Source organism: Equus caballus, chromosome 1, assembly GCF_041296265.1.
Source record: "Equus caballus isolate H_3958 breed thoroughbred chromosome 1, TB-T2T, whole genome shotgun sequence".
Taxonomy (NCBI): domain Eukaryota; kingdom Metazoa; phylum Chordata; class Mammalia; order Perissodactyla; family Equidae; genus Equus; species Equus caballus.
This window is the reverse complement of record NC_091684.1, coordinates 37,985,751-38,011,165: the sequence shown is the minus strand read 5'-3', so window position 1 is coordinate 38,011,165 and position 25,415 is coordinate 37,985,751. Positions and strand designations below refer to the sequence as shown.

The window sequence follows — 25,415 nt, the reverse complement described above, 5'->3', positions numbered from 1 at the left end:
GGAGTTTTTTGACATTCTAAATAAGATAAAGACTGCCTAACACATTTCCCGGAATTAAAGTTAATTTCCTTTTTACTGCCCTTTTTTCTCCTCTGCTATATAATTTCTTCAAACAGTTAACCCGGAAAAGAGCAGACTTGAAAAAGAAGTTGAAAGTTACATTTGTAGGGGAAGCTGGTTTGGATATGGGTGGCTTGACTAAAGAATGGTTCCTTCTTCTAATTCGCCAAATTTTTCATCCAGATTATGGTGAGTATTTAATTTTTATGAACAGCATTTTTTCATAATTGTTAGATTCAAGAAGTCACTCTTATTTTTAATCAACCCTATGATTTTACAGATTTTTTGCCAATCGTAAATGTTGAATAATTTTTTAAGGACTGTTATTTACATTTTAAAAGTAGACCAAATTGATGATCAAAATGTTCGTTATCTTTCTAGGAAGCCTATACAAAATGTATAAAGATTGAAAGTATACATTTGCAAGGAAGCATCCACATCTTTCCTGAATAAGTCAAATGCATGAAAATTTAATTTGTCATTGAAATAAATAAATTAGAAATTAAAAAACAAAACTATAGTTTGTTTTATACTAACATTCGATTCCTCTTTTGTTAAAAATGAGACATTTTAATAGCAATTCACTAATTTTTAAGACAAAAATAAACCTTTGAAATTTAAATTTGGTTTTACTTTATTTAGAGAAAATACCGTGTAATCCTTAGTATCTGTTAAATGTTTTTCTTCAAAGGAGAATTTTAAGTGTTTTTCTTGGTCTTTATTTTTCTTTATTTTGTATATATGTATATATATCATCTTTCTGGCAATGGGAAATAGAGATGACATGGATAAATTGAAATCTCCAGATAATCTTCAAAATTAATTTTGATCGTATCTTTAAAAATTTATAAAACTATAGTTTTTATAAAAGAAAGCTGATTAGTTTCTGTCTTTTTACCTCATGTTTTCTCCCTTCGTTCAGAATACCCCTGAACAATAAAATGCTCTTGCATGCTCTCTGTTCATATATTTGATGCATTTTAACCTGAAAGATGGTTTGTAACAGAACTATTGCTGGTTTGCTTCTAATGGTTGAGATATCATGTACGTTTTTACCACTCTGGTTTTTTTAATCTGTCACATTAATGAAATTCTTCTTTTTTCAGGCATGTTTACATATCATAAGGATTCATACTGCCATTGGTTTAGCAGCTTTAAATGTGATAACTATTCTGAGTTCCGATTGGTTGGAATTGTATCCTTTAAACTTTCCACTAGGAGGTGCTAGTAGACTAGGGATTTTTAAAAATTTTATCTGAATTTTGGAAAACTTCTCGTTAAGCATTTTATTCATATTAAACATTCTTGTCAAATTTACTAACAGATTTTTCAGTAACTTTATTATTTGCAATATCACAGCTATATAATGTCAGCAGATTTAATTGAAAGGAATGACTGAATTTTTTATATTTTTCTCTGAAAACTTTATCTCAAAATAAAAATTATTTCCTATTTCATATATAATCTAAATTATCAGAAATTTAAGGCATTAAAGTATCTTTTCCATTTATAATGTACTGTTTTTCTGTTCTTTCACTTTGTGCTTATTTCACTCAGTTTACTATGTTGAAATTGTGGAAATTAAATCTAACCCCTTAATATGCTCTCAAATCCTGAGGCATCCAGAAGAATTAAAAATTGAATGGAATAGGAACATTTAAAGCAAATGACATTATTTTATAGTGTTTTCAAGATTATATAAATTCCTGTGCCATCCTCTAATCCCTATCAGGTGTATTGGAAAGGGTGTTCCTGCACTGGGTGGGAGAGTGGCCTTCTACAGTAGTTTTTTTAAGTTCTAAGAAATATAATTGTGGAAGAAAGGAGAGAAGAGTAATTAAATGAGCAAGGACTGGAGATACATAGGTTAAAAGAGGGGGAAAATATCCACCATTAAGAAGCTTACCACCTAGATGGACAGAAGACCATCAGTGCAGGGTGTTTTCAATAGACCAACAACGTCTATTGCAAAATGCAGTAGACCAACAATGCAGTCTGTTTTCAGAGTCAAATGACCATTGGGCATTAAGTGCTAAGGAGTTCTGAGAAGGGAAAGATTCAGTGTATTCCTCCCAAAGAAGGTGGAGATTTAAAAATGGGACCAATATATTTGATTAACACAGGGCTGAAGAGAGTAGGACATGGACAGGGAGAATGGTTAGAAAAAAAGGCTGCCTTGTGCTGCACCTGTTCCAGAGCAAAGTGTAGGTCCACTCAATGGAAGCAGAGGGCGCACTGAAAGTTATGGAAGATACCTTCAGAAAAAGAATTAAAAGCCTCATGGAGGGCTTTGAATGTCTGTCTTTGCTGCATTTGTTGGAATATATGCTGAAGAGTGTATGTGGAAATTGAGAGGCTGATGGAAGAAAAGGTAGTAGGGAGAAAACTACACATTGAGCTGGTAAACTTAATTTTCAGTTTTGTATATATTGTCGTGTCTAAAGGTCCAGAGTGCTAAGTTCCACAATATGGAACACTTAATGGTTCTTAAACTCCTGTTTTTGTTCTGTTATCTACAGTAATCATTTGTTGCCTGTTTCAACTTAATTGAAGACCTGAGTCATTGAGGTTCTCAGTACACTATGAGCTATTTGAATTTTCCAATATCTATGTTTGTCATACTTTACATTCTTATCATGGCTTAGATTTGGGTCATATTTTGACTTTCTAATATTTGTAATAAGGTATTAGATCTTACTTAGCTGGCTAGAGAGCAGTAGATTGAGAAGCATGCTGATGATGACAAAATAATAATAGTGAGGATAATAATAAAATAGTTAATATTTATGGAACCATATGTGCCAGACACTATTCTGATCACCCTTTTCAAATATAAGTTTGTTTCATACTTATAACAGCTCTTTATGTTAGATAAATGTATCAGTGGTGGTATACAGTATCATGATTTGCTCATTGTTTTATTTTGCAATAGACATTAGTTTTTATTCAGTCATTCCTCAAAGGAGCATATTAAGCATACTTAGATGTTTCATATTAGAAGTTAAACACTTAAATCTAAAATTAAATTATTATAGCTACTACTGTCTCATTATTATGTGTATTTATCTCACACACACAAAAATAAACTATACAAGATAAGATTGTTGCCCCAAAAGCAGGATAATATATAGAATAAATGTGAGGTGATGGTGGATTGTGATCCTGTAAGTGGTTGAGAGATGTATCAAAGGCAAGGAGAACTAGAAATTGAGAAGTAACAGTCATGACGATTGGGAAAATATACTTGGTTCTCTACATAGTTTCAGTTTTTAAATTTCAGGACCAAAGATTTGTTGTTCTACTAGTTCTGACAGTATTGTGTTTCTAATACAATTCTTTTTAAATATGGTAAGGCTTTGGAGTTTACAAGAAATGTTATAGTAAAACCTGTAATAATAATTATAAAATATTGTAAAGATTGCATGAAGAGCTGTAATATAGCAATTTTTTAAAAATAGAATTTCCTGTACCAAAGGGGCATTGGAACTAGGAGTAGGAACAATATAATATAGTGCAGAGTTTTCAGACTCTGCTCTTTGCACCATGTGACAGACACCTCAGCAGCTCCAGCAGAATCCCCCAGCACCCATCCCTGCTTCAACCAGAGCAGGTTGATTTAGTATGAAATGAAACATTATACTTCTGCTTATGAAAGTGCCCTGTAGCAAATCCTGTGAGCCTACTTCCTCATCTGTTAAAAGCCTTTCTTCAGGACTATTAAAAAAAAATTTTTAATGAAAAATGCTTAGAACTTGTCACCATAGTAGATAATCACAAATGGTAACTACAGTAGTTTGTGGTTATTATTGTTACTGCTATTGTCACAATTATGGAAGTGTATTAGAACTTATTTTCGCTGTCTGTCTCCTTGAACACACTGCTCAGTCTCTGTTGATATGGTTACCTATAAAATAGCCTGTCTATTCCATAAATTATTATTAGCCTTCGAATATTCTGCCTTAGCAAATTAAAATACCGGCTGTCTTTCAAGTTTTAAAAATTGTTTTCAATAGTTTATCCAGCCCATATGTTTAGATTTCCTTTTGAGCCCATAAAAAATGACCTCCTTAATAACTTGATATAATAATCTTTATTTGACAGTTGAAATATTATGAAATTTGATCTAAAACCTCTCTTTTAGCAGGGATAAGTTACATTCTGCCATATAACTGATAAATAAATAAAATACCATTGGGCAAAGTTTATAAATAGAACATCTGTAGTTTTTAACTTTAACACCTTGAGTAAACTCCAAGTAATAAAAGCCTTTTAAGTATTAGTGTAGGAGATTAATTGTCCTATTAGCTTGTCAGTAGTGTGTGTCTGTATGTATGTCTGTGTATCCATATGTTTATTCAATACAGCTTTCTTTACGTAGTCTGTACTGAACTTTACAATAGTCAGAACGATCACTAAAATCAGTAATGTGTTCTGCATGAATTCTATTGAATAAATTGCTGCTGCAAAATCACCATTATCTTTGTTTAAATTTAGAAAACTTTTTTTATATGTTACATAATTTATGTAAATGTATGCAATTGCTATCTATTGTGATTTTAGATAAAGTTTTCTAGGAAAATCATTAGATACTATCAACTGAACCCCTCCTTTTTACATGACTTTTGGTAATCAAGGAATTATATTACGTAAAATAAAGGGAAAATAAAGAAAAGGAAGTATGTGGGATTAATTAGAAAGTCAGTGTTAGATCTGAAAGAAGTATGCAAGAAATAGACCGATGCATAATTCAAAACTCATTTGTTGTCATGGATTTTATGTTAATGCTTAACATTTAGTATGCATAGCTTATGGGACTAGCTGTTTATAACAGCATTACCTTGGATATTCGTTTCCCCCCCTGCTGTTACAAGAAATTATTGAGCCCTCCCATCGTTCCTAGTGATCAAAATACACCAGTAGGCATCTGCAGTGTTACCACTGACGACTTATGTCAGATTATGCCTGTGAGTATAAAGTTATTAATGTCTTCTCTCTTAATGCTAAATCTCTCTCGTCTGCCTGCAGTCTCTCTTCCTAATGCTATTTTTATGTTTAAAAATGGTTTCCCTCTGCCTTTGTAACCCATCTGCTTTTTCATCTAGCTTTCTCCTTTCTTATGGAGACGTAACCCACCTTGTAGCACTTCTAGGCTCTCGTAGCATAGTAGAACAGGCTTTGAGTGAGAGGCAAAGATTTGATTCCAGGCTCTGCCACTTATTAGCTCTGTAAACTTGAATAAGTTGTTTACCCTTTCTGAGCTCTAATTTCCTTATTTGAACAATAGCATAATAGAACTTATATATTGGGGGATTACATGAGATAATAAAGTGCTTAGTACTTGATCACTTCCGTGGATCCTTTTTCAAATTATTGTGTGCAATATCATTAACACTGTCCGCAACAGCCTCTCTAAAATAAATGTATGAATTTCACAGCACTGTCTCATAACATTCCTCAGTTCAGAAATTAGAATTCTGATCATCAAATTTAATCCACTGTTAAAATTTAGTAGAGGAATGAATAGTATATACATCCTCCTGACAGTCCCATATAGTAATATTTTTTACAGCTGAGTTTTGATAACTACTGGTCAGCAGAGAACTCCCTGTAATACTCTTAGCAAGTACCTGGATGTAGACATTCTCTGTTGCTCATTAAGGGCCTATCTGAATATCCCTGTGTTTTAATGGTCAGATGAGTTTGGTGTAGGGTTGGCACCTTCCTGTGGATGTTGAGAAACCTCTCCAGAACACCAGACCAATTAGAAGACCATTCTTCATACTCCCCGGGAGTGATATCAGACACATTTTTGGAAGTTGGTTTGGATTCTTTCAGATTAAGAGCCTAAATCCGTATTTTTATAAGACTCAATAGTTAGGAAAATAGTGTGATGAGACCGCTTGCAAAAGGTAATAGAGCAGGCTCTGATTAAAAAACTGGAAGATCTCCTTTCTGCAGTGTTGTATCTACCACACTCTACCTGTGAGCCTGGATGATCCATTTCATTTTCTTATCTGTAAAATGATGGGAGCAGACAACTGCTCTCTGAGTTACCTTCTCATTTTAGATGTCTGTGATTTCTTTTTGGTCTGGCATATTCAGTTTTTGCCAAATGTTTTTACAAATAAATTTCCTAATTTTATTATTGGTTTTTACCAATAAATTGTCTAATTTTATGAATAAAGCTATTTGAACTTGACTCATTTAGATCCAGCTTTTTTTAGTTAATGGAAATTTTATGAATGACTATAAAATATAGTGTATTATGTTATGGAGATGAAGATGACAGTTAATTTCATATTCTTATATTGGCTCTTTAATAATGAATCAAGATTGTGCATATACTTTGAGATGAACTGTAGAAAAAACTAACTTTTTACACATGCATGAATAAAGATTGAAAGGAAGCAAGAAAACTGTGTTAGGATAGTGGATGTAGGTAATTTTTTAAAATTGTTTATAAATGGATTATTAATTTATGAATAAATGGCATCTGTTAAAAATTGGCACCCAATTTCCATTTCATATATGGTAAAAATATATCCATAAAAAAGTTTAACTCCTTTTTTATTCAGTTGTTTGTATACCATTTGTATGTCTACATGGTGTGTTTTCAGGAAGAATAAACAGGAAAGCAAAGAGAAACAGCTAGATATGTTTCTTAATTTAAACACAGTATCTGTGAATATAGGACAAAAAATACAGAAAGTAAGCAAAATATTTAACAATGGGGCCTTCAATATGGTGTTAATAAAGGCAGTAATTTTCCATGACCATGTTAATGACTACCCCACTGTTTCTCTAGAGAGGGGCTCCATGACTCAAAGCGTCAGAATTGTCCAGCAACAAGAACAGCCATCTTCTCCACACAGTCTTGTCAAAATCACGCTCGAGGGTTTTAGTTGAGACTAGAGGAAAAGCAAGCATAACCTTGAATTATCAACCATATCTCTTTTCCTTCTGCTTCAGTCACACTCAAATGTGCTCTTAAATAAGATCCAGGTATTCAAACTGTGTGTAAAAACAGTATTCTTTATCTCCATACACTCTTCATTTCATTATAGGTTTACAAAATCATAAAAAAAGTTGAACTATGTGGGTAGTTAATATTATTTTAGAGATGGCATATTACAGTTAAGAATGTAAGTATGGATAAACAAAAAACAGTCTCCAAAGAAATAGGGGTTTGAAAATACAAAGGCTGGGAATAAAATGCCTACAGTCCTGAATAAAGCAGATCTGAGTATGTAACTTCATGACCTGTTGACTTTGTATTTTGTCATTAAAAATTGAATCTTTGAAGGAAGATATTAAGTCCCTTCCCTTGGATTCACCTACCAGTCCCTAGAGTTCTTTAAAAACATCACAAATCTCCCAATTATAATTTTCAGCATCCAAAATTTTTATTAATACTCGAAACAAATGATGACAATCATCAAATCTGTGTCAGCCTAGATTTGTTTAAAATTTTCTGGTTTTAATGGAATGGAAAATTTATTAGGTAAAGTATGTAAGATCATTCTAACCATGCTATTCTTTATCTTTTCTTCTAATAAGTTAAAACTTTAATTTTTTCATAAAATCTGAAAAAAATTTTTTAAAGATTGGGTTAATTTTTCTATTTTTAAATCTTCATTCATGGAAAACATGAGTTATAATGTAGGAAAATCTTTCTTCTGTTCTCAGCTTTTTCTTAGGAGAGGAGGGCACTGAAAGTGAAGTGTAAAAACCACTTCACAGGTATAGACTGTATTTTTATGTTTAAAAGATGAATCTTAAAACAGATTTTTTAAGAATATAAATTGATAATGAGAAATACTACAAATTCATAAATGATGATGTTGCAGATAGCAGTGAATTAGGATGGAATCTGTGCTTTTAGCTTCCTGCATAAGAATAGAACGCAGAGTTTGAAGAATAGACCTCTGTGGTTTGAACTGGGTATTTTCCTCTTACATGACCTTTTCCAGTGAATTCTTCTAAGCCTTTTAGATGGTAGAAATCATTAGCAAGCATTTTGTGCCCTGAAAAATACATCTCTAATGTTATCTTTATTTCACAATCTGAAAGATTTTGTAAATGTAAATTAACTGTAGTAGATCGACGTAACTATTTGGGATACTATTTGATTTAAAAATGTAGATAACAGATTTCTCTTTTCAGGAGTTGGCCCATGGATTAAGTGAACTCCTGTCATACGAAGGCAATGTTGAAGAAGATTTCTATTCAACATTCCAGGTACTATTAAGGGCAAATAGCTTTCTGTTAACTATGTGTTTCATATCTATAAAATGCCATTTGTTATTAAATACCTATCATTAGAAAAGATGAACAAGATTAATCAACACATACCATCCCCTATCTTAAAGGATCTTAACCTCATAAAGGAGGGACACATGTAGATGAGCAGTCAGTGAAAGTGCTTAAAGAAATTCACCAAGGATAAAGGACTCTTGATAGGCAGCTGGCATATTCCCTTGACTCTGTTACTTTCTCAGAGCTTTCAGCTTCTAAAAATAAGCCTCTCCTGTAGCTTTAGTACAAGAAGTTAGGAGCAGAAACTAATGGATCAGACCAGAGCTCTCTCATTTCTACTCCCCTAACAATAATTGGGAGAGGAAAATTATAGTAATCCATGTAGCTCCGAAGACCTGAGTATTACCTAAAGGGCCACACAGTTTTACGAACATCAGTATTTAAGTGTATTCAACAGAGAGAGTTAAGTTAAGGCCCCACTTTTTTACCCCATAATCCCCTCATGATACCTCATTCTTAACACAGATATCACAAGAGCTTAGCTTTTCTGTCATTTGTGTATTTAGAAGGGGGAAAAACCGTTCTCTTTAAATTTTACGAACCTGTTCATTGAACCCTGTTGTTAGATCAACCATACCACTAAATATGCTTGTTGGAATCTCCCATCAGGTTTTTCAAGAAGAATTTGGAATAATTAAGTCCTATAATTTAAAGCCAGGTGGTGATAAGATTCCAGTTACCAATCAAAATAGGAAAGGTAAGTTGGATGCCATTTCTTAATTAAAATGCATTAATGTTTACTGTTTACTTTTACTAATTAACAATGTAAAATTGCTTTCCAGAATATGTACAGCTTTATATTGACTTCCTTCTCAACAAATCCATCTATAAGCAGTTTGCTGCATTTTATTATGGATTTCATAGTGTGTGTGCTTCAAATGCCCTAATGGTGAGTTTAAAACTTTATGCTTTCAATGACGTTTTGTAAAACTATGATATTGACAAATAGTTCCGTAAATATTTTTGCAGATGAGCTTTTAAAATAGAAAATGTTTTCTACTTTTTAAAGATAGAGCCAGAAATAAAACTAGTTCTCCCATTTCAGCCTTGATTCTCTAAAGGGAAAGGAGGCCAGTCAACTCCATTTTTCTCCCCTTGTACTATGTCTTTCAGGGCTTTAAAAAATTTCCCAAGCAGGGGCTGGCCCCGTGGCCGAGTGGTTAAGTTCGCGCTCTCCGCTGCAGGCGGCCCAGTGTTTCATTAGTTCGAATCCTGGGCGCGGACATGGCACTGCTCATCAGACCACGCTGAGGCAGCGTCCCACATGCCACAACTAGAATGAACCCACAACAAAGAATACACAACTATGTACCGGGGGGCTTTGGGGAGAAAAAGGAAAAAATAAAATCTTAAAAAAAAAAAAAAATTTCCCAAGCAGAGTGGATGATGAGATCCTGGGGACTAAAGGTCTTAATACTGAGGGACAAAGCACAGAAAAAAGTTAACACGGAAGCTCCAGGGCAAAAGCCATACGTCTTACTGATTAAGGCACATATTCGTAACTGCTTCCTGCTGCTTCAAGGGTCCCTCAGCAACTCTGAGTTGCCTTTTACCCATAGGAAGTGGTTTGTCTCCGGAGTCATGACGGTCTCCGGTTGGTTTGACTTACCTTAGCTGTGTGAATATGGGTCAGCTCCTATTTAGAACACCATGTGGGAAATAGCCTAAGGAAAAAAGCATCATTTTCTAAAGAACTGGTGCTCCTCACCCCAGCTAATCCATCATGCCACTGGTATCTCCCCTCAGTTTTATTATGAGGGTTGGGTCTTTTGTTTGAATTATTTTTCATAGGAGAGAGCTTGTTTTAGAGGAAGCTTTGTCACCTGTTTGTTGTTAAAAGTACCTGTGAAAACAGGGCACTTAATTGAGCTCTAATTTAGAGTTTGTCTGTGACACATTGGTAGTTGTGTGGGTGGAGGGAGGAAAAATAAGAGTTAAATGGCATAGCCTGGTCTCTATTTTTAAGTTTTAATCTCTTTAGGTGGGAGATAATCTATGTAGCTGAAAACACAAGACAAACTACAACCAAGTCCCCAAACTCTGCAGTGCACATGGGAGGCGTCATGGGATATTGGAGGGAGGCAGGGAGATCAGTGAATGCGGGAGTAGCTAAGAGAGTTTCAGGCTGGGTTTTGGAGAAGAGTTGTAATTTGGATTCAGCTTGGTCATTTGCTTGTTTTTCTAGCAAACTGCTAATTACTATTTGCAAAAAGGGGGACCTAATAGGTTTGAAAAGACTTAGGAACTTTCAGAAGCAAAAATATCTTACCTGAGTAGGAAAAATATAAATGGAGAAGATTTTTCCTTAGCAAAAAATGGTTTGATTTGCCAAAAGAGAAGTCATGATTTTTGTAATTTGATTCAGTGAAAACAGTTCTAATTTCACTTCTTTTTAAGTCATCACTTTTTATCATCATTTTTGATAAAAAATTATTGGCAGCTGCTTCGTCCAGAAGAGGTTGAAATTCTGGTCTGTGGAAGTCCTGAACTGGATATGCACGCTCTGCAGAGAAGTACGCAGTATGACGGCTATGCGAAAACTGACTTGACTATAAGGTGAGCTCTTTATACTTCTGACAGTGAGGTTGCAGAGGAGGGAATGAAAGAGAAGGTGGTTCATTTATGTGTATAACTAACAATCTTTGCATCAAGTAAGTCCGTCGAAACATTGTAGAGTCCCAAACTGCCTTATTTTATCTCTAGAAAGTAATGTGAGAAAATTAAATACGAAATCACTTAACAGTCCCCTTGGGAGAAAGTGATAGATTCTACAAAAGTATAGAGATTTTACTTTTCTAAAAATGACTTTGGTTCTAGAATTTCAGGGATGCTATAAATCGCATTTTAAGAACACCGTGTTGAAAAAATAAGACTTGTAAATTTTATAGGAGAAAATGGCTTTTGTACTATCCACTGTTGGATTTCTTTTATAGTTTTTTTGAAATGTTATTTTTATAATAATATTAGTCAAAAATCTAATTCATATTTAGAAGCTTGTCATTCCTTAATTTCACATTAAGTGTATTATGTATGTTTAAGGGAAGTTTTTTCCTTAGAGCTTACTTTATATTACTTTATTCTGATCTGCAGGATTTTTGTCAAGACCTTTTATATAAATTTCCTTTGGTGTTCTCTAGATACTTTTGGGATGTTGTGCTTGGATTTCCTCTTGATCTTCAAAAGAAGTTGCTACATTTTACGACAGGAAGTGACAGAGTCCCTGTAGGAGGAATGGCTGATTTGAACTTCAAAATCTCAAAGAATGAAACTTCTACTAACTGGTAAATTTCTAGATTATAATTTTATTTTTAGTCTATAAGTTTTGCTAATAATATGTTTGGAATTAGAGGATTCTTTCAGTCTGATGTCATTTTCATAGAAAAATCTTGGGAGTAAATATGGCCTTGAACTGAGAGAGACTGTGGCTTAAGGTTCTCTATCAGTTTTTGAGACACACCACCACTAACTGATGATGACTCCTTTCCATCAACTTTTTACTTTAAGTGAACTGCTTTGTAGTCTCTTTTAGAATCTAGCTTACTGTTAGTAGTAGATTATCTAACTTTAATTTTTATTTAAAAGTGTTTTTATTAAAAATATTAAGGTGGGTTTTTGGGGGGAGGGTGGCCATTATAATTAGTGCTAGAAATCCACTAGTACTAGTCCTTTTTTTTTTAATATAGTGCTCTTTGCATATGAAAGTAATGATGACAGCTTTAAATTATTTTCTAATAGTGTTGATGGGTTAATGCTGATCTACTTCTTTTCCAAATATCTTATAATTTGAGTAGACACTACTTTGATTATAATCATTTTTTCTCCTGCCCCTTATTTCCCCTGAGTTCTGTCAGTTCTTCCTTTCATTTTAGACTTGGACTCTATTCTTTCCTTTCCCACTGCCACCTCCCTGGTATAGTTACTTTTTGTCTAATTCCTAGCTTATTTAAATAGCCTCCTTCCTGGTCTACCTGCTCAAATTTTTTTCCTTTTTAATTATTTTATCCTCAAATTCATTTTCCTTAACACTGCTTTGCTCATGATATTTCCCTGGGCCATAATAGCTTTATTGCTCTCCGTCACTTTCAGTTCTAGAATATGGATCCTGTCAAATAAAGCTTCACAGTCTTCTCCCCCAAATTACCTATCAATTTTCACTTCTTCCCACACTTTGGTCGACAGGCTCTATTTTGTTATTCCTTAGACTTTTTTTTTTTTTTTGCTGAGGAAGATTAGCCCTGAGCTAACATCTGTTGCCATTCCTGCTCTTTTTTCGCTTGAGGAAGATTATCCCTGAGCTAACATCTCTGCTAGTCTTCCGCCACTTTATATGTGGGTCACCACCACAGCACGGCTGACGAGTGATGTAGGTCCATACCCAGGATCCCAACCCACAAACCCAGGCTGCCAAAGCAGAGTGTGCCAAACTTAACCACTATGGTACAGGGTTGCCCCTCATTAGACACACTTTGTGCCTTCCTTTCTCCATACTTTTAAGTGGTTCTCTTTACATGTGACATTTGCTTGCTACCTCTCTACTCATGAAAATTCTACCCCTCTTAAAGACCCAGTTTCACGTTGACTTCCTCTGTTAAGCCAGTCATCATTTCTTCAATGAGCCCCTCAAATATTTTATAGAAGTCATATGTCACTTATCGTTTTGCACCTTTGTCTTAGTCATTTAGCCCTTCAAGGTAGAGGCCATGCCTTATGCATCTTTGTAATCTTCATGTAGCCACACACATATTAGGTGCCCAGTAAATGTTTCTTGAATGAATGCTTAAGTCACCATCAAGATTATATTTAAAACATAAAACAAATATTTACATATGTATATACAATTAAGAAATTTCTGAATAAGATTTACAATTAAAGACCTGAAATGAAAAAAGTTCAAGATAAGCCTTTTAATGTTATAAATTTATTTTCTTAACAGAAATTAATTTTTCAGAATATTTCATGTTAACAAAAATATTGTCAATTTAAAAAGAGTAATCTGAGTAATGTATTTAATACAAGGGTGACATTATATCTAAACTTTTCCCACTATTATTATTTCAAGGATTCTTTTTTAAGCTCACGTGGCTTAGGCATGAGTCTTGAACAAGTCTAGGACTTCAAGTGGGAAGTTCACATATGTTAATATGGGCGACCATGAGAGACGTGGCACTTCACCATTGTAGATCCATAAGTGTCTGTTCAGTGGAGGCATTAATGAGTCATGTCTTAGCATAGCAAAATAGATTTGAATTGTGTGTGTTTGACAGTTTCTTAGTGGTCATTCTGTGTGTGTTTTAAAACTCAGTATCTGTAAAGAAAACTTTTTTCCCCAGGTTGCCTATTGCCCACACCTGCTTCAATCAACTCTGCCTTCCCCCCTACAAGAGCAAGAAGGACCTGAAACAGAAATTAATCATTGGAATTTCAAACTCAGAAGGTTTTGGACTTGAATAACCTAGGAGACTTGAAATATATTTTATATGTAGCATTTACTTCCCTCTTTTTGTGCCTTTAACCTTTTCATGTTTCTGTTTCAAAACACCTTGACAAAGCTCACCAACTTTAAAATACTGATTTTTTTTTAAATCAAATATCAAGTATGTTCAGTGGAGGAGGCTTGATTTTCTAAAAACACAGAAATTGCTTGAATGAGGAAAAGACCAGATGGCAGAGACAGGTGTGGGTCCAGTCCCTCTTTTTTATAGCACTTTATCATTCTCCATAAGTAGTTTGTCACAGCTGTTCCACTGGGAAAGCAGAGGACAGTGAAGAATGCATCAATGACGTGGTGGAACCCAGGGGCAGATTGTGTGCTGCTAGCACACAGTAGCAACACCGAGAGGAGCTCCATTACCGTTAATGTGAGGCCTAGAGCCATATTTTCACATAGAAGTGTAAACAACAGTACAATTGCAGATGCAGTTTACAGGGTTTTTTGATATACTGGCTTTGGTCCTATAAGATTCTTTTCCACTGTTGCTGAAAAGCATGTAAATAACTACATAATAGCCTGAGAATAATGGGATTTTGATAGTGCCATTTATTGCTAAAGATTTATTTTTACAAAGTAAATTCAGGGTTTTAGATGTGTATACAGCTTTTACAAATCAATAAAGATGATTGTACAAGAGTGTAACTATTTTCAGACTAATTGGATTCAAGGTTATATTCTTTTAAGTATTATTGTTAGTCTGCATGCACATTGGCAGTAAACTAGTTACTTTGAGTACTCTGTAATATTTGTATAATGATAATTTCTTCTTAAGTGTCAGGATATTAGAAAGGAAATCAGATCTAACTGATCGTTGCTAAATTAAGTCAATTACAAGCACAAAAGAAAAGAACTGTTTTTATATATACTTTGATCGATGTACAAGGCTTATTTCTAGTATTTTTTGATCACCAGTTGTACTGAAACACTAATTTTTGGAAAAGGTAGGATAAGATATTTGACAAAAGTGAAAACAATGTAACATTTGTGTCAAAATGATGTAACTTGTTGTAAAAGTAAAGTTCAACATTTTGGCCAAAATATTTGTTTTTCACTGGATCCTGAATATAGTAAATTCAAAAGTACCCTTTTTGGAATTTCTAATAAAGTAGCATGTAAAAAGAAACTGCATTTTAAGTCAGATAGTAAATGGTTTTCTTTTTAACTTATAGCAAATGAAGCAGTTTTATTAGCATGTTATAAGTATCTCCAAATCGACTTCTCTATTATACTTTGATAGCTTTCCTTCAGAAAACTCTGAAGATATATTTGCAATAATAACGAAGCCAGCATTTAATACCAGCATATCGTTCACATGCAAATAATACTTTCCCCCGATTTTTTCTGAGTTATGTTGTTTTCTATTGCTCTGCGTCCTGCACCCAACCAGCAGAATCCTTCCAGGGTGGAGGAATCATCAGCTCGTTCTCCTGCAGTTCTGAAGCAACCCGCGAATCTTTGAGGAAAAGGAGGTACTTAGTTTACTGTTGTCTTTGAGGCAGAAGCGACTCTGCTTTTATGTTTGGACATACTATTTAAAGGATTTTTCTTCTTCAAAATCTTGGCAAGCCTCAGACAGTTAAAAGCTTGTTGGTTTTGTTTGCTCTGTTTTTAATCCACATGCAAATAAAACTGCTTCTCTCTTACACTGCTTGAACTCGAAAGTGAGATTTTGAATGTAGGTTACTACTAACTAATAAGCACAAAAGAATCATGTATAAGAAGCCAGGTTTCAGTGTTTTAAATAAAATGTAAACAAAGTTTGTTTGATCGAGATGGAAAAATTGTGTTGGCTGGTCTGCATGTTTAATGATGTGCTTGTTTCTCGATAGCTATGTCACTTTTAAATAAGAAGTACACAAGCAAGCCAAATTTTTAAATGACAAAGTCCATAGATAACTGGAAAATTTTTGTTGTCTGTTGTTAAGTTGAAATTTATAACCATTTATCACTAAATTGCACATTGCCTTTATTTATTTATGCTCTGTTTTTGGTTTACAGTGTAATAATACCTCATTTTTTTAAAAAAACCACTACTGTTATATTTCGTTAATTTAAACAGCTAAAAAATTCATGTAGTTGCTTTTTTTTATATAATCTGTTAATGAATTCTTGATTTTTGTATCTGCCACAGTAAATTAAAGCATTGCACAGTATTTATCAGTATTTACAAAATGTCCTGTCCTTTTTTAGTCTTTGCTTAATCATATTTTTGTCTGTATGATCAGAAGTTTTTAACAGTCCCTCTTTTTTGTACAAATCTGTATTATATTAAGTTGTTAATTCTGGATAAAACTTTTCAAATATTAAAGTTATACAATCAGCAAGGCTTCAGTTCATTTTTTGAACATTAGACAATTAAAACTGTAACTTTAAAATATCTTATAAATGCAAACAATTCTCCTTATTACACGCTCAAACTAGTGCTTTAATTGCTAATTTAATTGCTAATGTAGCTTCAAAAGATGTGTGTTATTATTGACACCAACTATAACCAACTTCTTTAGCATTATTTTCAGTATGAAACTGTGTATATCCAGTGTCTAGATGATCACACAGCTATTCTGCCAAATGAATGTTATAATGCCAGGAAACGAACTAAGTATGACATTTCATTGGCCACAGATAGACAACTTTAGATCTTAAGTATTTCTTCCCAAAACTATTAGTTTGACCTTTTTTTCCCATGGCCCACATTTCCTATGCTTAAGGAGAGGAGAGAGTATGAGAATGTAGGAGAGAATGTCATGGGTATTAATGGAAAAGGATAGGTAGCTGGGTGGAAAAAAGACTAGGGCTGGTTGTCACAGGGGAGGGTACAAGATCACTTTGCCCAGATGGCCGCCCAGCCTTTAGTCCAGGGGAGTGGTTAAGAACTGGGCTTTGGAGCCAGACTGCCGGATTTGAGATTACTGTTCACTCGCTGTGATTCCATGGGCAAGTTACTTAATCTCCCTGTGCCTCGATTATAAAGTGAAACTAATTTGTAAAATGGAAACAAACTTACCTATCTCTCAGATAGGGTTGTAGGGAGGATTAAGTGAATTCATACATGTAGAGCACTCAGTGCCTGGCATATGGTAAGCAATATAATGCGAGAGGAATCCCGGTGCGAATGTGATGACATCTTACCACCACTGCTCCCGAAGCCTCTGGAGGTTTGTGACCGTCAGACATTGGGTGCAACCACAGGTTAAAGAACGCAAAGTGCTCCTGAGGCATTAAAATTGTGTTAGGAGAATCTTAATCCAGAAACAGTGTTTTAGAATTTATTATAGCTGTATCACTAGGCAAGGGTTTTTAATATTACTTTACAGATGTGTAACATGATGTAATCTTAAAACAGAAAAATCAGTGGGCAGTTTATTTTAATGACATACTTCAAATATAGAGAAAAATTTCAGAGATTAATACAGTAAAACACCATGTCCCTACACTCAGAGCTAACAGGTGTTAACATTTTGCCAGGCTTTTTTAAAAGTAAAAATTACAGATGAGTGGAAGCTGCTTTTTGTGCCTTTCCCCAGTCCCAGTAGACTCTCTTTTCCCCATCACACCGCAGCTGGTGTGAACCCTTCCCACACTGTCTTACGTTTGTATTATACATGTGGCTAACTGCAAACGCTGTAGTATCATTCTAGTTGCATACAGAATCCCATACTCTGCCTATCTTTACACAACTTTTTACACTCACTATTGTCTTTTCTAGATTTATCCCTGATTATACATTTAGGTGTAACTCATCCATTATAGTGGCAGAACAGATCCTATTAAATGAATATACCGCAGTTCGGTGATCCATCCTCCCACGGACTAGCATTTAGATGTCTCCCCCGAGGTAATCCAGGCTACGATGAGCATCTTGCCTGTGTTGAGCATGCATGCACAGGTCTCCCAATTAACGGCTCTGACATGGAGTGGCTGGATCACAGAGGGCACATCTTCAGCTTTACCGGATGCTGTTCAGTTGCTCTCCAGAGCGATGGTTCCAGCATTAATTTCCACCACATTAGGAGAGTTGTCATTTCTCCACATTCTCAACACTCGGTTTTACCTGACCTTTTTTTGGCTAATCTGACCAGTGTGTTTTAACTTTCATTTGCATAATTGCTAGTGACGTTGAGTACCTTTTTGTACATTTACAGGCCATTCAGATTTCTTATGGGAATGGCCAGTTCAATATTCTTTGCCTAATTTTTTTCTGTTTTTCTCATTTGTTTTTAGGAGTTACTTTATTCTAGATATTGATCATTTGTTAACAGGAGGTACATTCCTTCAGTTTGAATCCCACATCTGCCAATGACTGACTTTGAACAAATTGCTTAAGATCTCTTCACCTCAGGTTACCCATCTGTAAAATAAAGAAATAATAATACATAGCTCATAGGGTTGTTAAGCCTATGTGTAATTATATATGCGTGTGAGTATATATACTTACATGTATATATGTATATATCTTACATCTAAATAATGTAATATGTAAGTTAAATAAGTTTATAAGTATGTGTGTATATAGATGTATTAGGAACATACATATATACTAATACATGAAACAGATAAACTTATTTAACTTACATATGTATATAAATGAATAAGTACTTAGATTTATGCCTGACCCATAATAAGTGTTATGCGTTTGGTGTTATTACTATTACTGTTACTGTTATTATAGCTCATGCATTGCAAATATCTTCTAGTATGTGGCCTGACTTTTATCATTTATAAATATGAAATTTTTAATTTTAATTTAGCCTGTAAAACATTATTTTATATAGTTGATGTTGTTTAGATTCAACCACTTTTTGTTTGCCATTCCACCCTCTATTGTTCACACCTACCTCTGGGATCAAGTTTCTTCCTCCTAAAGCACTTCTATGAGAAAGTCTTTTAATGAGGGTTGTTGGTAGTAAATTTTTTTCATTTGACTGAAAATGACTTTATTTCAGCTTTATTCTTGAAAGACAGATTCATTAAGCATGCATTTCTAAGTTGATGGTTATTTTTCTCTTATAGTGGCAGAACAGATCCTATTAAATGAATGTACCGCAGTTCGGTGATCCATCCTCCCATGGACTAGCATTTAGATGTCTCCTCCGAGGTAATCCAGGCTACGATGAGCATCTTGCCTGTGTTGAGCATGCATGCACAGGTCTCCCAATTAATGGCCTGTATATTAATCCACTGCCTTTGGGTTTCATTGTTGATAGGAAGTTAGCTATCAGTGTAATTGTCATTTCTTGGTTGATAATCTCTCTGTTTTCTCTGGCTACTTTTAAGATATTTCTTTTCTCATGAAACTGCAGAACATCAAAGATAATGTGTATAGTGTATATTTTTTTTATCCCACTTAGGATTCATGGTTCTTGAATCTATGGAGTTGTATCTTTCAATTCTAGAAAATTCTTCAGTCATTTCCTCTTTGAATATTGCTCTTCCCTGTTCTCTCTAATCTCTCCTGTTAAACACGTTGGACCATCTCATTCAACCTTTCCATCTCCCTCTGTGCCTCATCTATTGTTTAACCAATCTACTGAGGTTTTTTGTAATTTCAATAGCTATATTTTTTATTTCTAGAAATTCCTTGGTTCCTTTTCAAGTCCACCTGCTCTTTTTTCAAACTGTTCTTTCTTTCATATGGTTTTATTTCTTTAATCATTTTCAGCATACTTGTTTGATGTTCTCTTTTAGATTGCTCTCCTCTCTTCAGTTCTTGAAGCACTAATTCTTGTTTTTGTTTGTCTACTGGCTCTCATAGTGATTTGTTTCCTTGTGTGATTTGTAATTTTGTATTTTTGCATTTTTTATTTAATTTTGTTTCCTGAATAGTGCAACTTCCCTAGCAGAGTAGTTTCATGTTGTTCTCAACCAAGGCCATGTAGGTTTCCCCCACCCATATTTATGTTACCTTCCACTTGTGTAAATTTGGACCCCCACACCTACAGTGGCATAGGTTGGGGTTTATGAGTAGAGTTTTTCTATCTTTTTTCATACACACAGCAACCAGTTTATACTCTAGGCTTTATGAAGTGGGGTCAGTTTGGGCTCCTCACCTGGAATAGGCCTAAGGCATGTCTGTTGAACTCGTGTGGGCATGAAAATACATTAGAAGGTTCATCACCCTCATGAGTCACTGAATCCTGCTTACTACCTTTGGCTTTTCATTTCTTTCTCATTTCCTGTAACTGATGATTTCCCTTCCTTTCAATCTTGAACATTTGTATTTTAAATTTTTGTAGATATATGTCTGAAATTTATAAAAGCTCATGGTAGTAAATGGCCTCTTCCATTTCAGTTCAGCCTATACAAGCATGCCCACTGGTTCTTTTTACCCCATCCAATGCATAAACTTAAATGCATGTTCTCTGTAAATTATTCACACCAATGTTTAATAATTTGTTAATTTAACACAAGTTTATGGGGTGCCTACAATATTTCAGTTGAAGGCTGATCTTCAGTTTCATACAGCACTTGCTTATTCTTTACAAATGTTGGAAGCAGATATGATTTTGAATAGTTCTTTTATGAAGCATTAAAATGTGTCTCATAGCAAGAAAATTTCTCCAGGATTTCATGACAATGATACAATTCAATGTTTAATCAATTAGATGTTACATTTCTGAACCCAGGGGTACACATATAATAAGAGCATTAGTCACCACTGAATTAAGCTGCTAGGTTTTTCTACAACCTAACTTGACTTTTTCTAATTACAATAGAAAAAAATAGAGAATTCTTTCAGTAGGGTTTCTCAAGGAGCACAATCTTGCATATAGGCACCTCTACTTATAAGACTTTCAATATGCCTGCCTTGTCCATTTCTGTCACTGGCAGTCTTATTCTCCTGATTCCCAGGCTCGTAAACATTGGTCTCATTCTGATTTTTCCTTCTCTTTGACCTCATGTCAGCAAGCTTCATCTTCATGTTGTCTCTCAGGTATGACCCTTCTTTCTACTCCATTCCTACAGCCTCCTCCTTGGTTTAGACGCTCAACCCTTCATAGCTAACTGGCCGCCTTGACTGTAGATTTACTCTTCCCCCATTTATCCTAAGGTCCTTACAGTTAATTTTTATAAAATTCTGTTCGTATCGTGTGCCTCTCTCTCCATCCTCTAAGATGTATCTGAGGCTTATCTGATCACCTTCCAACTCCAAAGCCTACCATGTGTCCACTTTTATATTGAATATTCCCCAGTACCAGCTTCCGAAAGGATTTCTCCTTTGCTGTCTCCTGAACACACGCTGCTCAGTCCGGTCCCTGCTCAGCCTCGTGCTTCCGAGGTGCTGCTCCTGCTCCTCTCCCACCAGCCAACTGCTCCCTCAGCTCTATCCCAACCCAGGTAGGTCTCCTGCCCTCTACAACCTCCCCAGACCAGAATTTTCTCTCCCCTGCCAAAACTCACCCTGAACCATCACCACCCCTCAAACACAAAACTTCATAGCAGGCAAAACCCCCTCTTTTTCACATCCATCCCTTCCCCGCCTATCTTCGTTTCTCAGTGGCACTTAGTATTGTCAAACTTGTGTGTGGTTAAATGTGTGCATATCAGCAGCTTGAGAACAGAGGTATTTCCTGCGTCCCCACCTAGCACAGTGCTGGGTCAGTAAACTCAGATAAAATCCTGTCTGACTTGTTGACTTGACTGGGCAGGTGAAACACTCATCAAATCAGTGGAGTGAACCAGAGACCTGCATGGGGAAGGAGTTTCATCTTTATTCGTAACCTATTACCCTGACTCACACAAACCCGTTTGCATCCTGACTGTCAAGACTTCAGTGTGTCAGCCTCGGAGGAACGCCTTCTGAACCCCCACCTACCACCATGTTTCCACTCCAAACTACACAGAGCCTTCGCCTGCCCACCTCCAGTTACCAAGTGGCTCATTCACCAAACGGAAAATAATTAATGAGCACTGATGGCCATCATACAGTAACCATGACAGGGGCTGGGGAGAAGGTTGTAGAACAGCTCTATAGTATCATCCAAATTTTGAGTGTGTGTGTGTGTGTGTATGTGTATGAATGTGTGTGTGTGTGATCTGAAAGATTATATTGCATTTTGTTAATAGTAATTATCACTGAAATTATGCATGATTTTACTTTTGTCTTTTTTGCTTGTTTGTGTTAATTTTTCTGCAATGAACATTTTGTAATAAGAAAAAACTTTTAATTTTTTTAAACCAGTTATCCAGTACCCTGAGCATCTACAGAATATTAATTGAAGGAGCAGAGATGAATATTTATTGATTACCTATGGTGTATGAGGCATTTTATGTACACTATTTCAAGTTTCATTTAATCTTTACAACAACCACATAAAATTGGTGTTATCATCCCCACACTGTAGATAAGGAAATTGAAACCTAGAGAGGCCCACAAGCTTATCCAAGGTCACACAGCTGTCAAGAAGCCAAGGCAGAATTTGAACGCGTATCTGTATGCCTCAAAATCACAATTTTCCGTTTCATATGCTCCCCCAACTAGTGAGGCTTTCCAGAAAATCCCAAGCTTGAACTATCCTGCAGGAAGTGGATGAACGTTTTCTCATTGATGGGACCAGGATTCAGTCAACTTGGGTTCTAGTCCTAAGTCTGATAGTTATTGGCTATGTAAGCTTAGATGGTTTCATTTGCTTTCCTTTTTGTCTTCCAAAAAAAATAACAGATATCCTTGGAATTTTAAAGTATAGTATAGAATAATAATTTCCTCTGGGTCGAGGAAGAAATTAAGTCTATAATAATGATGACTTAGAAAATCATGACAGAGGCTGGCCTGATGGCGTAGTGGTTAAGTTTGCCTGCTCCACTTCGGTGGCCTGGGGTCCACAGGTTTGGATCCTGGGCACTAACCTGCACAGTGCTCATCAAGCCGTGCAGTGGTGGTGGTCCACATAGAAGAACTAGAAGGACTTCTGGCTGGGATATACAACTATGTACTGGGGCTTTGGGGAGAAAAAAAGAGGAAGATTGGCAATAGACGTTAACTCAGGGCCAATCTTCCTCACACAAAAAAAAAAGAAGAAGAAGAAAACTATGATAGTGAAAACACTATATCTAGCCACCTGGGATATAGACTATTATTGGAAGGAAGAGTGTTTGTGGGAAAATTTATAGCTTTTTTATCAAAAGATAAGATTAATGAATTCAACAAATAAATTAAAATTTCAGTGAGGGGGACAGGGAACATAGAAAAAATAAATAAGTAAAAAACAGTAGAGCTGAAACATAAACCCAAAAGCATGTTCCTTGAAAAGGCTGATAAAATCGATAAACTTCTAGCAAATATTAATCAGGAAAAACACACCAGATTAGAAACAAGAAGGAGTTGCAAATGGCAGGGGCGTGCCTTGGAGCCCAGGTTTATCCTGCTCAGCCGAGGCTGCAATTCCATCACTGCTGGGAAGAAAACAGGTTTGATGGGAGAGAGTGTCAGAGGCTGTTTTTGCAACACCCTCCAGAAGCATGGCTAAAGATGTACCTCAGGTGCATGTCATCTTGGACATAGTCCCCACACTTACGGACTCTTTCCGGTTGGGGACCCTAACCTCTCCTCTGAACTCCACTCCCAGATTTCAGCAGCCTCCAGACAGCTCCACCTAGGGGCCTCACAGCTCTTCCAAAATGCAGCCATTTGCATCTCAGATCTCAGACCTCCCCTTCTCCCCCTCTTCTCCTTCTCCTTTGTTTCTCTTCCTCCTCTACCTTCTTTCTCTGGTTCTAGAAATAACACCCCAGCTTTCTCCTTTGTCCTTGTCCTTTCTATATCCAAGCCATTGCCAAGCCCCACAGTCTGTCCCCACAGTGTATCTGTTCACACTGCCGTGGACCTAGTCCAGGTCTTGATCACCTAATCATTCTGGGAGCTCCAATCTGGTCTCCCTGTGGCCAGTCTCTTCCTTCTCAAATCCATCTACACACAACCTACCACCACCGCCTTCCTCAGAAACCCTCACTGGCTCTCTACTGCTGACAATACAAAGTCAAAACACATCAGCCGGGTTAGAGGCTTTCCATTATTCTACCCAACTTGTTCAACTCAGCTCCTACGCTTCTCCTTCAGATAGGCCGTAATCCTCCCAAACAGCACGCACCCTTGTCGTAAAACCACAAGAGTTCTGAGAGAATGTTACTAAGAAATTGTGTATCCACCCAAGTCATCCTTCAAATGAAAGCAGCATAAACATTCTTGAGCATGCAAAAATTTGAGGAATGCACCCCTAAAAGGCTAACCTTTACAAAAAAACAAAACAAAACTACTAGATGACAAAATCCAACTACAAGTGGATGAATTCTAAACATCATAAAACAAAAGCAAACAAAACATTCTATGGGGCAAACGAAACTCTACACGAGACAAACAAAACATGTTCTTTGCCATCCTCAGCTGAGGAAAGGATATGGCGCTGGGTTTTAAATCCCACCTTCGAGTCAAACTAGACCTGGATCTGAATCCTCCTCTATTCCATTCTAGCTATGTGACTGTGGACACATGTCTCAATGTCTCGGGGCTTCAATTTCTTACCTACATACCTATCATCTATCTGGATCTATTGTCCATCGTCTGTCTACTATCTCTATCTATCCATTATCTATCTTTAATCTGTCTATGTACCATCTATCACCTATCTACCCACCTATCTATGAATTATTGAAAGAATTGAATGATTCCATTGTTGGGGAATGGTAGTCCTCTTCCTACATACCAACCTTGACCCAAAAACAAGGCCTTTGATTCTCCTCTCCAGTCAGTGGGTGTTAGAGTGAGAACTTGCTTTCTCTCCCCTCTCTGACTGCTGCCCCCAAGGGAGGGGAGCTGCATTTTGATTGATGAGAGCCTGGTTGCATCGGGCCATGTTTTGCTGGAGTATGGATCTTGCACAGAAAAGCCGCCCCAGGCCTTGTTCTTCTCTCTAGTTCTCCAGGAATCTCTGACCTGCTTGAGTCTAGGCATAGTGGACACATGAGCTTTCAGTCACCCCTGGTCAATGGCCACCCCCAAGGAGACCTGCCATTCTCTAGCTTCTCCATTTGTATCTGGGGAGGTAAAGGTGGAGGGGAGATAAGTCAGGGAAGACCAACCTGAGGTAACAAATGGATGCCCAAAACTCAGTGGCTTTGTACAGTAGAAGTTCATTTCTAACTCACTTACCAGTTCTGGGAGGGTGTTGGGGTCAGCAGGGAGCTCACCCCGAAATGATCCCCAGGTGCCACCATCCTCTAGGGCATCATTGACATTCATATGCAGCGGGCTAAAGATGAAAGCATGATGGATCCTCCCAGAAGGTTTTCATGGGCCAGGCCTGAAAATGACGCACACTGCCTCTGCTCACACTACATTGGAGAGAACTCAGTCACACAGAGTCACAGGCTGGATTCAGGAAGCAGATGTTGACATGAAGGTTATTAGGAATCAACACCTGTGAAAGGAGAGGGGGAGGAAACAGAATTGGGCAGAGGGAGGAGTCAGACTGTAACACAGTCCTGACAAAGCAATGGTCAATCCAGTGGGGAACTGTGGAGCAAATATTGACCATGTGAGTTGTCCTCTATTGGG

At 36.2% G+C, this 25,415-nt stretch overlaps 1 protein-coding gene and 1 long non-coding RNA gene across 5 annotated transcripts in view; one reads left to right on the top strand and one right to left on the bottom strand.

Moving 5' to 3' along the window:
* Positions 1 to 16,191, top strand: part of HECTD2 (HECT domain E3 ubiquitin protein ligase 2) — a 78,275-nt gene extending 62,084 nt beyond the window's left edge. For 2 of the 4 annotated variants that reach the window (XR_011436985.1, XM_023642734.2), the window contains 9 exons: positions 117 to 249; positions 1,167 to 1,255; positions 4,866 to 5,024; positions 8,224 to 8,298; positions 8,986 to 9,073; positions 9,159 to 9,265; positions 10,817 to 10,932; positions 11,514 to 11,657; positions 13,707 to 16,191. Coding sequence is in view for 1 of the 4 variants with exons in the window: in XM_023642734.2 (XP_023498502.2) it covers positions 117 to 249; positions 1,167 to 1,255; positions 4,866 to 5,024; positions 8,224 to 8,298; positions 8,986 to 9,073; positions 9,159 to 9,265; positions 10,817 to 10,932; positions 11,514 to 11,657; positions 13,707 to 13,827 (1,032 nt within the window). In the remaining 3 variants the exon portion in view is untranslated. Of the gene's footprint in view, positions 1 to 116; positions 250 to 1,166; positions 1,256 to 4,856; positions 5,025 to 8,223; positions 8,299 to 8,985; positions 9,074 to 9,158; positions 9,266 to 10,816; positions 10,933 to 11,513; positions 11,658 to 13,706 lie in introns of all 4 variants that reach the window. The other 2 variants (XR_011436981.1, XR_011436987.1) reach the window with 2 other exon arrangements.
* Positions 6,611 to 25,359, bottom strand: LOC138923415 (uncharacterized). Its single transcript, XR_011436988.1, has 2 exons — positions 25,011 to 25,359; positions 6,611 to 6,968 (listed from the first exon to the last, which is right to left on the bottom strand). It is a non-coding gene; the product is annotated as an uncharacterized lncRNA (long non-coding RNA).
* Between the last annotated feature and the right edge of the window lie 56 nt (positions 25,360 to 25,415).